The sequence below is a fragment of the Myotis yumanensis genome, unplaced genomic scaffold, assembly GCF_028538775.1.
Source record: "Myotis yumanensis isolate MYYU_CA2020_CCGP unplaced genomic scaffold, mMyoYum1.0.hap1 SCAF_8, whole genome shotgun sequence".
In the NCBI taxonomy this organism is placed as follows: Eukaryota; Metazoa; Chordata; class Mammalia; order Chiroptera; family Vespertilionidae; genus Myotis; species Myotis yumanensis.
In genome coordinates, this window is record NW_027223759.1 from 27,595,207 (window position 1) to 27,608,747 (window position 13,541).

The 13,541-nt window shown below is 42.1% G+C and overlaps 1 protein-coding gene across 1 annotated transcript in view; it reads right to left on the minus strand.

Moving 5' to 3' along the window:
* COL4A4 (collagen type IV alpha 4 chain) overlaps positions 1–13,541 on the minus strand; it is a 114,832-nt gene that overhangs the window by 30,760 nt on the left and 70,531 nt on the right. The window contains exons 27-35 of the mRNA XM_070422272.1: positions 13,332–13,439; positions 12,646–12,864; positions 10,636–10,797; positions 9,371–9,541; positions 8,607–8,750; positions 5,088–5,195; positions 4,045–4,226; positions 3,149–3,212; positions 708–782 (exon numbers count right to left, since the gene is read on the minus strand). Of these exons, the coding sequence (XP_070278373.1) occupies positions 708–782; positions 3,149–3,212; positions 4,045–4,226; positions 5,088–5,195; positions 8,607–8,750; positions 9,371–9,541; positions 10,636–10,797; positions 12,646–12,864; positions 13,332–13,439 (1,233 nt within the window). The remainder of the gene's footprint in view (positions 1–707; positions 783–3,148; positions 3,213–4,044; positions 4,227–5,087; positions 5,196–8,606; positions 8,751–9,370; positions 9,542–10,635; positions 10,798–12,645; positions 12,865–13,331; positions 13,440–13,541) is intronic.

Here is a 13,541-nt window from a genome sequence, read left to right on the forward strand (position 1 = left end):
GGAATGACTAAGGAAGAGCGTGCATCTTTTGTCAGCTGCAGGTCATCTATTGTAGTCAACCGCAGCCTCCTGGACTGGAGGGCAAAAACTCACTGATCTGTCTGTTCAGAGGGATTATACATCCGTTGTTACTGACAAAGAAGGTACTATTTTGAAGAACTTAGATTTGTCACTGGTGATGAGGTTTTACACTTGTTTGGCTTGGTTTTTGGTAAATTTGGTATTCCTAAATGAGCAATTTAGTGATATCGGAGCAATTCAGTGATATCTTAGCAGTATCTTAGCAGTGATATCTCACTGGCATTCACATACTCCTTTCTGAGTAGGAAAGAAAGGGCTGAATGAGAACCTGCAGCTGTACTCAGTGTGAGTGGTTATTGCTGATGTATCATTTTAATTAGAGAGACTGCAAACTAGTCCAAGTTTCAGTTGCTTCAATAATCATTGTCAAAATCTGGGCACACCTGATTGTATTGTCATGTCAACATCATCGGTCCTGGGAGCCATGGTTAGAAAAGATTAAGTGTCTTTCTCAGCCAGGGATGCGATGCTGTGTTTGTACATAATCCTTCTGACATGTGTCTTAGCGGAAAAGGGGGAATAAAATACTAACATAATCATTGCTGACTCAGAGGATAAAGTAATCATTCTAGCTTTCAAAACAAATGTATTCTTTTTGGATTAATAAGAAAAATATGTAGCAATACCTGGACATCCGGGGCTGCCTGGCTCACCCTTTGGACCGGGTGGACCAAACTGACTTGCAGGATCCCCTTTGTTTCCTGTAATAAAATGCACATAACATTATTTAAGAGAATTTAATTTTGTCTCATACAAGTAACTTAATAACTTCTCTGATGTTTGTCTTTATAGTCTATCTTCAAATATTCCAGGAAAGGATTTTTGGAGAAAAAAAATTTCTTTTTCTACATAAGAATAAATGGAAACTTAGATGCAAGATGTAGTATTTAAATACACACACAATTTTATAATTGATAACAATCATGGGAAACTATAAATCTTAATAAGTTTAAATTTTTAAATTGCCTAAAATAGTTTCAAATGTAGGCATCTATTTAAGAAATTCCTTGGCATGGTGTGACTATATCCTGATATTGTGTTTTCGAAACAAAAAGAAATTGTCAGTTCCAGCTGCTGTAGTCACATTTCAAGCTCTCTGCAAGGAAGCTCATGTTAGTGTTCTTGTAAAAACAAAATCACAAAGTCACACTTGATTGATGATTTCACAAGAGGTGGCACAGTCAAAGGCCATTGTGAGCAGTGACTCCCACAGTCCCACAGAGCCATTCCACACTGCCGCCGAAAGCTTCCAGATACCGGACACCAACACTGCTTTCTAAAGGCCCCACCCACACCTTGTAGAAGGTGCTCTCCCAGCTGACACTACTCAGAATTGTGGCTAATTATTTGAACAGTAGGAATCTGGCCCATCCCTGGTCAGCCAATCTTTCCTCAAGAAGTTGTATTAAAAAGTGAGGATTTGAGGTAGTTGCTATTGAGGCAGAAAGCAAAAAGATTATCGTGATGTAGAATATCATAATACCCTGATGTAGAGCATGTTGGAAGGCAACCAAACATTTCCAGAAAGATCCGGAAAAGATACCAAATAGAGAGTGATGAAAACCAGCTGGTAGGCAGGTAAGTGAAAAACTGACCATGGAGAATGGCAGAAGTCTCAAGAGAGAACCATGACTTGCTAAGGGCCAGGTTCTGTCAGCTTCTGGTCTCCTCTCTGGGCTCCATGAGACATCTTTCGCTCCAGGTACCCGAGCGCATTTCAGTTCCTAGCAAATGTGGCCTAATACAGTCATGAAGGAAATAAGAAGCAGGCTTGTACTTTGAGAGAGGCAAAGGGACTATAATAAATTTACAGGGAAGTAGAAGAGGAGTGAGCTCTGAATCCTGAAGCTATAAAATGTCAAAAGTTAAATATGAAAACTTCCCTTTTTGTAACCATTTCCGAAGAAGAGAGCTATATTATTCTTTCTGAATAAATGTGTGCACGGTCTGTTTTTACAGCATATTCTTTATGTAGTATCTGTCAAAGGGTAAAGCACGTATCATTGGAATAGGGGAAGATACTTTTAGGTGGTTTATTAATTAGTATTTTACATTTTTAAAGGTGTGTCTTTTAACTGTATTAAAAGATAATCTAACTTCATATCAAACCTCTGAATTCACAGAGTGGGATTAAAAAGGTGAATCATTTTAAAGTAGATTTTAAAATACATTAACCCAATGGTTTAGAAGAAATACTAACCCAGTAGTATAGAAAAACAGTAAAAAAATATTAAAGGTTTTATACAAACATTGTAAGATAGCCTGATTTCTGTTTATTTGCTTGTTTCTATGGAGAAAGGGTTAATGAATTCTCTCTCTAAGGACATTTTTGACATTGGGTCAACTTTCTATTTCTGTTTCCTGGACATATGATAAAAGTAGAATGTAGATTGTGTTACAAGGCACACGGTGAACTAAGGCCTGTAGCTTCTATTATAAATAAAGTTTTATTGGCACTTAGCCATGACCCTGTGTATTGTCTATGGCTGCTTTTATTCACAGTCAAGCAGTTGTGACAGAGACCACAAACTGAAAATAGTTATTACCTGGCCCTTTGAAAAATATGTATTTGCTGACCCTCAGCTTATGGTAAAACATAACCCAATTGTACATTACATGTGGCCCAGGAATTCTTAAGTGAACTATTAACACCTGATGGGAAGTCATGGCTTTGGCCTTTGTGTACTGTGGCTCTTGTAGCTGAGACTCTAAAAGCTGTACCTGTGGAGGCCTTAGCGGGGCACTGTGGATCTGGTCTCCTTGCACTTGAACTGTCACTCATAAAGCTATGGTCACTGCCAGGACAGCTGCAAGGACTCCCCTGAGGGGGAAGCCTGGTGTGCCCTGCAGGCTTGCTGCTTTCTATCTGATACTCTCAGGTCTGGATGACAAATGTGGACGGCTTGGGTTTTGAGTGTTTGACTACCTAGAAGAGTCTAAAAAGAACCCCTGGGTGTTGCAGTTTGTTTGACTGTGTTGCTTTTCATGAAAAAGGTACTTGCTCCCAATGTTACAAACACCCAGGACTATGTGATTAATGGCTGGCTGCTGTATTTCCAAACCATACCTTTAGGTCCTCTCATTCCATCAATTCCTGAAAGTCCGGGGGGGCCTGGAAAACCCGGCTCACCCTGATAGATTAATGAAACAGAAGTAAAACCTTAATTGGGTTTCACACACAAATGACACAGGCATGACATGATCCAGCTATAATTTTCCATAACCAATTTGGTGTTTATAATTTGCAGTGGCAAAGAAATTTAGAAATGCATTATAGGCATACAACTACATTTATCTAGTTTTCAAAAGTTGATAAAACTCCTCCAGAATTGGAGGTATCTGTACCAACAGGTAGCATCCAATTCTCTATACTTGATTGCAAAACAGTAACTGCATTACATAACTTGAGTTTTAAGTTTTAAATGAACAAGTTGACACTAAATAAAATATAATTAGAAATTGCTTCATACCCAAAACTTTAAAAGTCTATTTTATTCCCAGAGATGGGTAACGAATTATACATTTTAGAGTTGTGATATAGGCTACTACACTTATTGTACCTCTTGGCTTCTCACAGGGTATTTTACTCATAATTATAAGGACCAAGTCAATGTATTTACAGCAAAATCTATAATATCTGCAATAATGGATGCAATCATTTCTCAGATGACTCTTTAGTACACCAGCAGTCATGAGGCGAGTCTCTATGGGGCTGTTATAACTATGCCAGGGATAGTAGATGGAGTAAGTGACTTGGTCACCTATGTCATGGGAAGCAGGCACCTGTCAGAAACCATAGTTACATCATGGCCTTCTGGAAGTCTCCATTCTTCCCTTGGCCAACCCCTGAATTCTGAAAGCCAGTGAAAAGGCTATGATGTCCACTGGCAAACTATGACTCATCGGCACCCTGAGAGCAGAAGGTTTTATTATTTCTTCCCTCCCCAAACAGCAGCCACTTACCTCATCACCTGGAAATCCCGGAAAACCAATGATCCCTCTGAGCCCCGGTGAGCCTGGAGGGCCTGGGGGTCCAGGAGGCCCCGGCTGGCCATCCCTACCCGGCTCTCCTCTGTGAAGCCCAGGTGGCCCGTGTCTTCCTGGCTCCCCTCTTCTCCCTGGCATCCCAGGATGGCCTTTATCACCTGGTGGGGTTAGAAGTGTTAGAACCAATTTGGAGGAATTCTTGGACTAGGCTGAGGGTCTTGGTCCTACTTTTAGGAGATGAAGCCAAAGAGATTGAGAATCCTAATTCCTGCCCTAAATCACAACGTGATGGTTTCTGGTTTCAGCGGCCTGCCTGTGAAAAACGCTGCCCAGGAACAGCCTCAAGCTTGCCCCAGGTAGGAGCCAGTGTGCAGGATCATTTGCTCCAACAAGCTCGTTTTACAAACGAAGAACTCACTCAGAGAAGTTAAAACATTTGTCCCTAACAGCTAGTTAAGGCGAGAGCCATGGCAAGAACTCAGGTCTCGTGCAGATTAAGTCTGAACTTGGGAAAGAGAACCCAAATGTGGAGGTCAAGATCCTCGCTGCGTGCTGGTTCTGAGGCCAGCAGCATGGGTCAGGGGGTGCTGGTTAGAAAGGCAGGGTCGGCCCAGCCCTGCTGATTCAAAATGTGCCTTTTATAAAAGCGTCCCAGAGGATTCATATGAACATTAAAATTTGAGAAGCGCTGGTCAAAATGACTTGGACAATCTCTGTGCTCTTCATTTTAATACTAGCCACCAAAAACAGGGGTACTTTAACCCTGGAACAATGTTATGTGTATCTCAGGAATGATCCTACTTTGGAATATCCAAATCTATAAATGCATATGAACTTCAGCTAAGTTCTAGCATAGAAAAGCAAAACAAGTACCATTGAATTCACTAGCGCACATGTTTGTCTAGAAAACAACCTTTTCTAGTCTCAGTGTTACTGGGAAAGTTGCCTAATATACATGCTTGCTTGAGCGATCTGTGAAGCTAACTTATTTGATATGGTTCAAAAACATGAGTGTTTACCTTCTTCTCCTGGGAATCCATTATCTCCAGGAGGTCCAGGCTCCCCGGTTTCCCCCTTCTTGGAAATTATAGCCATTTCTCCTTCATCTCCTGGGCGTCCTCTCTCTCCTTTAGATATTAATTATGCAAAAGCAAAACAAACAAGCACCACACACGTGAGGCCTCCGTTGTCACTTCATGTCCAGTTTGTAAATCCCCATTTAATCTACTAAACTGTATTCATGTTTACAGATTGCACAGGAGCAACACATTGGTTGATTTCCTGAAGGACTGGCCATGCCTTTTATATTTGTCTCCCAATGGGTCCAGTAACAGGGTCTGGTGGACAATGAGTGCTCAGTGAGGGTTTGCCGAATTCAACCAGGCTGGTCTGTCTTCAGTGAAAAAAGACAGGCTTGCAAAGTTCCAGGTCTAAAATATGGCTCTTAATCCTATAAAATGTGAATTGCCGATCTCATATTTTCCAGTTCCCTATCTTCCCCTTCCTAGCCACCCTCTATTATTTCCTTCACATTAAAAGAACAGACACTTATCTTTTTTTTTTTAATATATTTTATTGATTTTTCATACAGAGAGGAAGGGAGAGAGATAGAGAGCCAGAAACATCAATGAGAGAGAAACATCGATCAGCTGCCTCCTGCACATCTCCCACCGGGGATGTGCCCGCAACCCAGGCACATGCCCCTGACCGGAATCGAACCCAGGACCCCTCAGTCCGCAGGCTGACGCTCTATCCACTGAGCCAAACTGGTTTTGGCCAGACACTTATCTTAATGTGGTTCTCTACATAGAGAATTCCAAAAAGTAGGAAGGGAAAATGATATATCTGCCTGGTTTTCATAAACACTGTCCATTTGTAAAGTGCATCAGAGTGGGCTCCTACCAGCTTGGTGAGAACCAATTATTAACAATTCAAGAATTTTGGAAGCTTTAAACCAGCCATGCTGGGACTATTTATGCCACAGCGGAAGTATTTATGCTATGAGATCAGCAATCACTACAAGTCATGGCACTTGTTTTCAATTTTAGTCTGGAGAGCCAGTTTATCAGCACATCACTAGCATTCACGTAATTGCTTACTTTTTAGTGGGATAATTGTGTAGCATGACAGCACAGCAAACGCCACTCATTCTCAGCTAGCAAAGACTGACTCTGGTTCCCTGATTCTGCATAAATAATTTACAGGCTAATAAAACAAAATAATAGCAGATTCAATCAACTGAGAAGTAAAAGTAATTTTTGAATGAACTATGAGGCTATTTGCCCAAAGGGCTTTAAGATGTTTACCTCATTGCTGAAAATTGACAAGTATTCATTCTCAACACTGGAAATGAAATGGTACCTTCCCTCACTTCAGACTCAAGGCTAAGAGGTGGAAGTAAATATTTAACATGGATGGGAGCATTTAAACCAGTGATCTCAAAGTTTTTATTTTTATACCAATAAAAGCTCTTTTATTTTTCAATGACAGTTGACATTCAATATTTTTGTATTGAAAACTCTTACTTTAAATGAAATTCGGGGGAGATTAACTCAGAACCAGATGAAAGTGAACTCCTTCCATTTCAAGGCTGCAAACTCCAGCCCCAGGGCCTCACCCGGCCTGCTGCCAGTTTTTGGACAATCCATGAGCCATGGTCAGTGTTTACACTTTTAAATCATTGGAAGAAAACTCCAAAACAAGAATAAAATTTTATTCTGTGTGAAGATTAATTGAAGTTCAACTTTCCATTTCCATAAATAAAGTTTTATTTGAACACAGATCGTTTGTTTTTTACGTGTTGTCTCTGGCTGCTTACATGCCTCAAAAGCTGAGTTGAAGAGTTACAACAGAGACCATACTGCCTGCAAACCCTAAAATATTTATATCTGGCTCTTTATAAAAAACGGTTATTTTATTTATAAAAGAATTGAAACAGAATCTGGGAGCCAAGAGTCTGCCTGCACCCCTTTCTTAAAAGGTGAGAAGGCTCCAATAAGGGTTTAATCTCCAAAATTTATAGGGAACTCATACAACTTAACAAAAGGAAGATAAACAATCCAATCAAAAAATGGGCAAAGGACCTAAACAGACACTTTTCTAAAGAGGACATACAGAAGGCCAGAGACATATGAAAACATGCTCAAAGTCACTAATCATCTGAGAGATGCAAATCAAAATGACAATGAAGTACCATCTCACACCTATCAGAATGGCTATCATCAAAAAGTCAACAAAGGACAAGTGCTGGAGAAGATTCGGAGAAAAGGGAACCCTCCTTCACTGCTGGTGGGAATATAGACTGGTGCAGCCACTGTGGAGAACAGTATGGAGTTTCCTCAAAAAATTAAAAATGGTGCCGAAACCGGTTTGGCTCAGTGGATAGAGTGTCGGCCTTCGGATTGAAAGGTCCCAGGTTCAATTCCGGTCAAGGGCATGTACCTGGGTTGTGGGCACATCCCCAGTAGGAGATGTGCAGGAGGCAGCTGATCGATGTTTCTCTCTCATCGATGTTTCTAACTATCTCTCTCCCTTCCTCTCTGTAAGAAATCAATAAAATATATATCAAAAAAAAGAAAAAAAATTAAAAATGGAACTTCCATTTGACCCAGTAATCCTACTTCTAGGAATATATCCCAAGAAAACAGAAACACCAATCAGAAAGGACATATGCACCCCTATGTTCCTAGCAGCACAATTTACAATAGCTAAGATTTGGAAACTGCCTAAGTGCCCATCAGCAGATGAGTGGATTAGAAAACTGGTAAATCTACACAATGAATACTACGCTGCTATAAAAAAGAAGGAATTCTTACTATTTGCGACAGCATGGATGGAACTGGAGAGCATTATGCTAAGCGAAATAAACCAGTCAGAGAAAGATAAATATCACATGATCTCACTCATTTGTGGAATAAAATGAACAACATAAACTGATGAGCAAAAATAGAACCAGAGTCATAGAAGCATCGAACAGACTGTCCAACCTATGAGGGAAGGTGGTTGGGGCGGGGGTAAGATGTCAACCAAAGGTCTTGTATGCATGCATATAAGCATAACCAATGGACACAGATTGGGGTGTGTGTGTGCATGTGAGGGCATGTTCTGGGCAGGGCGGGGGTGGGGGGGACAGCTGGGGAGAGGTCAATGGGGGGGGGGGGAGACTTACATAATACTTTAAATAATAAAAAATAAAAAAATAAAAAGATGAGACAATTCTCTGAAACCCAATAGCTATAAATCAAAGCACTTGTTTATGTTCTTCTATTAACAGAGCAATTCATTTACCGGAGTTTTATGTAATAAGATTGAGAGGGAAGGGAATTGAATTTTGTTTGAAATTCTAAAACCAGCACCACAAATAAATAAATAAATTAATAAATAAATAAATAAAAACAGCACCACAGAATCAAGAGGAAGAGGGGGAATCCAAGCTGCAGGAGAGTCCTGTTTTGTTTTTCAGAAGTCATACTCATGGGTTGTGATCAGACATCGAAAGCAAACCTGTGTTGCATGCCTGTGCTATTCACTGCATTTACCTTTGGCACCTTTTGCTCCTTGGTCTCCCAGGGAGCCAGGCCAGCCCTTCTCTCCGACTTCTCCCTTTCTGCCAGGGTGTCCCTCGGGGCCAGACTTCCCTCTCTCTCCTGGAAAACCTGGCATGCCAGGCATCCCCCGAGGTCCTGATGAAACAAAAGCATGAATGTTTAAGAAAACGTTGCAAAGGCTAGTGTGGTTCCTAGATTGGCATTCCCAATGTCCATCTGATGCACACTCCCACCTGACTCTGAGTTTGCATTGAAGGTGAGCAGCCATGATCAGGCTCTCCCACACCACAGATCTCAAGTCCAGGCCTTCCTACAGGTCTTGCTGGGCGGGTATGCCAAGGACACAAGGTTCTGACTGCTCTTTACCATACTTCTCAAGGTTATGTTTGCAGTGAACAACCTTGACGCATGATCCCAGAATGGTTTCAGAGAACTGTGCGAGGGACGGGGCTGGAGAGAGGAGGATCCATCCAACATAGGAGCACATTAGCCCTGACCCTATAATTTACCAGTCCTACCCAGTTCATTGAGCAGAACTGGGTTTATGGATTCTGTGGCCCTCACACCCCATCTACCCAAACATTCTGCTACTGGAAATATCAATACAGAGGACAAGAAGAAGGGAGATGTCCCCAAGGGCAAAGTCGGGCTCATATAACAGAACATTCTATAGCGTGGTCACACCTAACAGGCTTTCCTTAGCAGTGGGTTTCACGTTTATAAAATGAGGAAAATAATTAAGAAGTGCTACCCACCATTGGGGCCTGGAAGACCAGGTAACCCATCATCCCCAAAGGGGCCTGGGATTCCTGGCGGTCCTCGGGGTCCATCTGTCCCTGGCCTTCCCGGGTCTCCTGGGAGGCCCTTCATCCCAGCTGGTCCAGGAGGCCCCATATCTCCTCGCTGTCCTTTCCAACCGGGGGCACCTGAGACAAAGCACAGAGACCGCAGTGTAGGACGGCTGCAAAGTGGCTTCACACACAGTCAGAAAAAAATAGTCATGTTGGCTTAAATTGCGTATCTATGGCCAAGGAAACTAAAGTGAAACAATGTTTATCAGCTAAAATAAAACTAGCTACTCTCCATCATTCTACAATTATGTTTTTTTCTGGCTGTTATAAAAAGAAGGGCAGAAATATTTCAAATATTTATTACTTGAAGAAAGAGTCCCCAGTAAGAAGCATGAGTGAATATTATAAAAAGTTTTGTATGGGAAATGGATAGGGGTTAAAAACCAAAATGTAATCTGTATTTAGTCTTGGGGGTAGATAACTTCCCAGGTCCTTCCGGAAGCTATGACCCAGTGAGTTTTGATCAGGATGTTAACTGTGATGAGAGAATTGTAGAAATCAGAGCAACATCATCTGATATTGCTGATGCTAGAAAAAAGCTTTAGCGGCAGGTTTTGCCTCAATCTCGTGTTGATCCCATGAGAGGGCACATTCCTGCATTTGGATAAACACAATAGGATTTACATAACAGGTGGCAATCTGAATGGTGAAATGAAGATCATATTGGAGATAGCCCCTAGAACCTTGTGTTGAGAATCACTCTTTCTCCAGTCTCCTCCAGTTCCTACAGGTCTTGCTGGGCGGGTATGCCACGGACACAAGGTCCTGACTGCTCTTTACCTGGGTTACTTCTCAAGGTTATGTTTGCAGCGAGCAACCTTGATGCTGATATAGCATCTCCCCCGGTGCAGAAAGCAGGTGGCTTTACAGGCATGTCAACCAGTGGTTCCCCAGGCCCAGAGCTCCTCTCAGGTACTGCAACCAGCTGTGTGCACGGCACCTATCTAGCACCTCTTATGTCTATGTCTCTACAGAGAGACTTGGGTGAGGTGGGGAAATGACACAAACCAACAGGAAGCTCATGCTACTTTCTGTGCCATGAATAAGGAAGCTCTTCCTCTCTTACCCAGGAATCTTGCTTCTTCCAGTGTCCGTGAAAGAGCAACAGCAAGCATAGTCCTTTGTAAGCCAGCTAAAGCCCCAGGCCCTTCACAGTCCTTGACACTTACCTGGACTGCCTGGAGCCCCGGGGAGTCCTGGTTGCCCTGGTGATCCGGGAGCGCCTCTTTCACAGGAATGGCCAGGTGTACCGGGGACACCTGGAAACCCAGCACTTCCCTCTCTGCCTTTCGGGCCTTTGAGACCCGGGATTCCGGGCATGCCAGCTGGCCCTGGAATGGTACAATCCATCTGTGACACTCATGGCATAAAACAACATGGATGGCCTACCAGAGTTCGGGCCCATCAGTACCGGAAGCCAGCGTTTTGATCCTGGCCCTGTGCTCAAATGAGTTAAGTCTCTGAATGGATTTTCTTTTCATAGAACATAAGCTCCAAAGGAATGGAAAACTGTGCATGGTTAGAAGAGTTACTTGATAAAGTTATATAGACGACAAAGAAGTTGTTTATGCAAATTGAAAAACTATGGGATTCTTCCTGATTTTAATTAACCTCTAACATTGCAGCAGGCTTCACACCAAAACTCCACAATACTTAAAAACCCAATTTGCACTGTAACAATTTGCATTTCGTAACATATTTCATCACTTGAACTCTCAAATTTCTATTTATTGAAAAGGCAGTGCCATAATCTTCAGAGAGAAAAACAAACCCCCTATAATTCCACAGCCCAACCAAAAAATCCTAATTTATTTTTTCATGTTTTCTTTACATTTTCTGTTCAGATGTTTACATTCTTAAAGTAGTAGTCACAGTGCACAGTCAATTGTTAGATTATTTCACATTGCATATTAATCTGCAAATGTTTTCCATTTTGTTGTAATCTTTACAAATATAATTCTAATTGCTAATGCTAATAGGTAATAATATTTCTTCTTTTGAGTGTGTGTGTATGTATGTGTGTGTGTCTATGTTACTTAACTCTCTATTGTGAATACTACTACAGATGACCCTTGAATAACTCAGGTTTGAATTATCCAGGTCAATTTACAAACATATTTTATTTCAATAAGTACTATCAGTGTATTTTCTCTTCCTTATTATTTTCTTAGTCGTATCTTCTTTTCTCTATCTTACTTTATTGTAAGAATATAGTATATAATACATAAATACATGCAAGATATAAAATCTGTGTTAACTGATTATTTATGTTATCAATAAGGCTTCCAGTCAAGAGTAGGTTATTAGTAGTTAAGTTTGGGAGAGTCAAAGGTTACATGTGGATTTCTGACTGCACAAGTTTGTGTGTGTGTGTGTGTGTGTGTGTGTGTGTGTGTATGTGTGTGTGTGGTGGGGGCGGGGGCGGGGGGGTCAGTGTCCCTAAACCCAGCATTGTTCAAGGATCAACCATACAAGAATATTTTCATATTAACCTTCATATTCTGCTGAACACTACCTGAGATACATTTTCGCAAGTGAGATAGTGGGATTATCAAGGCAAATGTATTTTCATTGACTCATATAATATGTTGTTACTTTCCAATTGATTGGATTTTTGTATATGAGTATTTTGACTTACAAACTACCAAGTGAGCTCCCTGAGGACACAGAATGTGGCTTACTCCCCTTCCCTCCCACCTAACAAATGCTGGCTCCACCAGAGCAGTGTTTATTAGTCTGGTCTGCCAGGGCTCGGCTGGGCCCCAGCTCTCCCAGGAGCCTTCCCAGACTCCCACTCACACTGCTCCTCCCCTGAGCTGCTCTCCCTCCTCCCTCATCCAGTCTGTCCTGTTCTCCTTCAACCCGGCACTGGCAGCAGGCAGGCCACACAGCCCCTATTCCTTGGTGCTGCCCAGAGTCCAGAGCAGGCAGTCAGAGTACAGTAGCTGCTGAATCTAACTGGGTTGACTAAGCCACAGTGAGCTGCTCTGGATTTGAAAACAACCGATAAAATGCAAAAGCAACAAATGAAATGTAACCGATGCCCACATAGGACGGAAGATGCTTGGGTGACATTTTTATATTCCCGATTTTTAAGTCAAGATCATCTAACTGCTCTTTCGTGACTGGTTCCAGAACTGAGCTGGAGGTGTAGACACAGGGACGGAGCAGCCTCGTACCTGCAGGCCCCGGATGTCCTGGGTGTCCTCTGAGGCCTTTCAACCCTGGCATTCCTGAGGGACCTCTCTTTCCCGGGGGCCCTGGGGGCCCATACGCAGGATCTCCGGGGATTCCTTTCTGACCACTGGCTCCAGGTGAACCAGGAGAGCCTGGGGGCCCGATGGGAGAGGAGCCCTTTTCACCTTCAAAACCTGGATCGCCTGTGTCACCACGGAGACCTATTGAACAAAAAATGGTTTCAACTGTTAAATGTAAAAACATAGAACCTGTGCACATATCATCTACTGCTTTGATGAAAACACATTTCTAAAACATGCAAAGGTATTTATTTAATAGGTATTGTTTTTACCACCTTTGGCAGGGAAATTTATTGTGATTTTGTAATTCCTAAAAGCCCATGATGTCTCCCCAATTGCTTGCATTCGCTGGCAAATTGTCTTTCTGGACTGAGCAGTTTTCATAATATAATAGACCAGTAACGGCCTATCACTCCTGCTTCAAGTGAAAGAAGCCCTGAGAACTCACAAAACTATCATAACCTAAAAGTTAACAAAACACAGCTAAGGGCTCAATGTATCAGTAAAAACCATGTCCCCCTCATTTAGGGATCTCAGGGCCATTTCCTCACTAAGATTGTCTAGTCTTAGAAGTACACGACATTCCTCAGGAAAAGCACTTCCCTTACCAGGTGGACCAGGTATTTTCGATATTCCTGGTTTGCCAGGTCGACCTTTTTGCCCATCAAAACACCTCAGCCCAGGAGCACCTGGAGGACCTGGAAATCCTTTTGGACCTAAATGATAATAAAGAAACATGGACTTCATAAGGTGCACATCAAGTGAGAACAAAATAAGGAGATTTCTACTTGATGGCAGTGGAGGTGTGGACTAGGCTG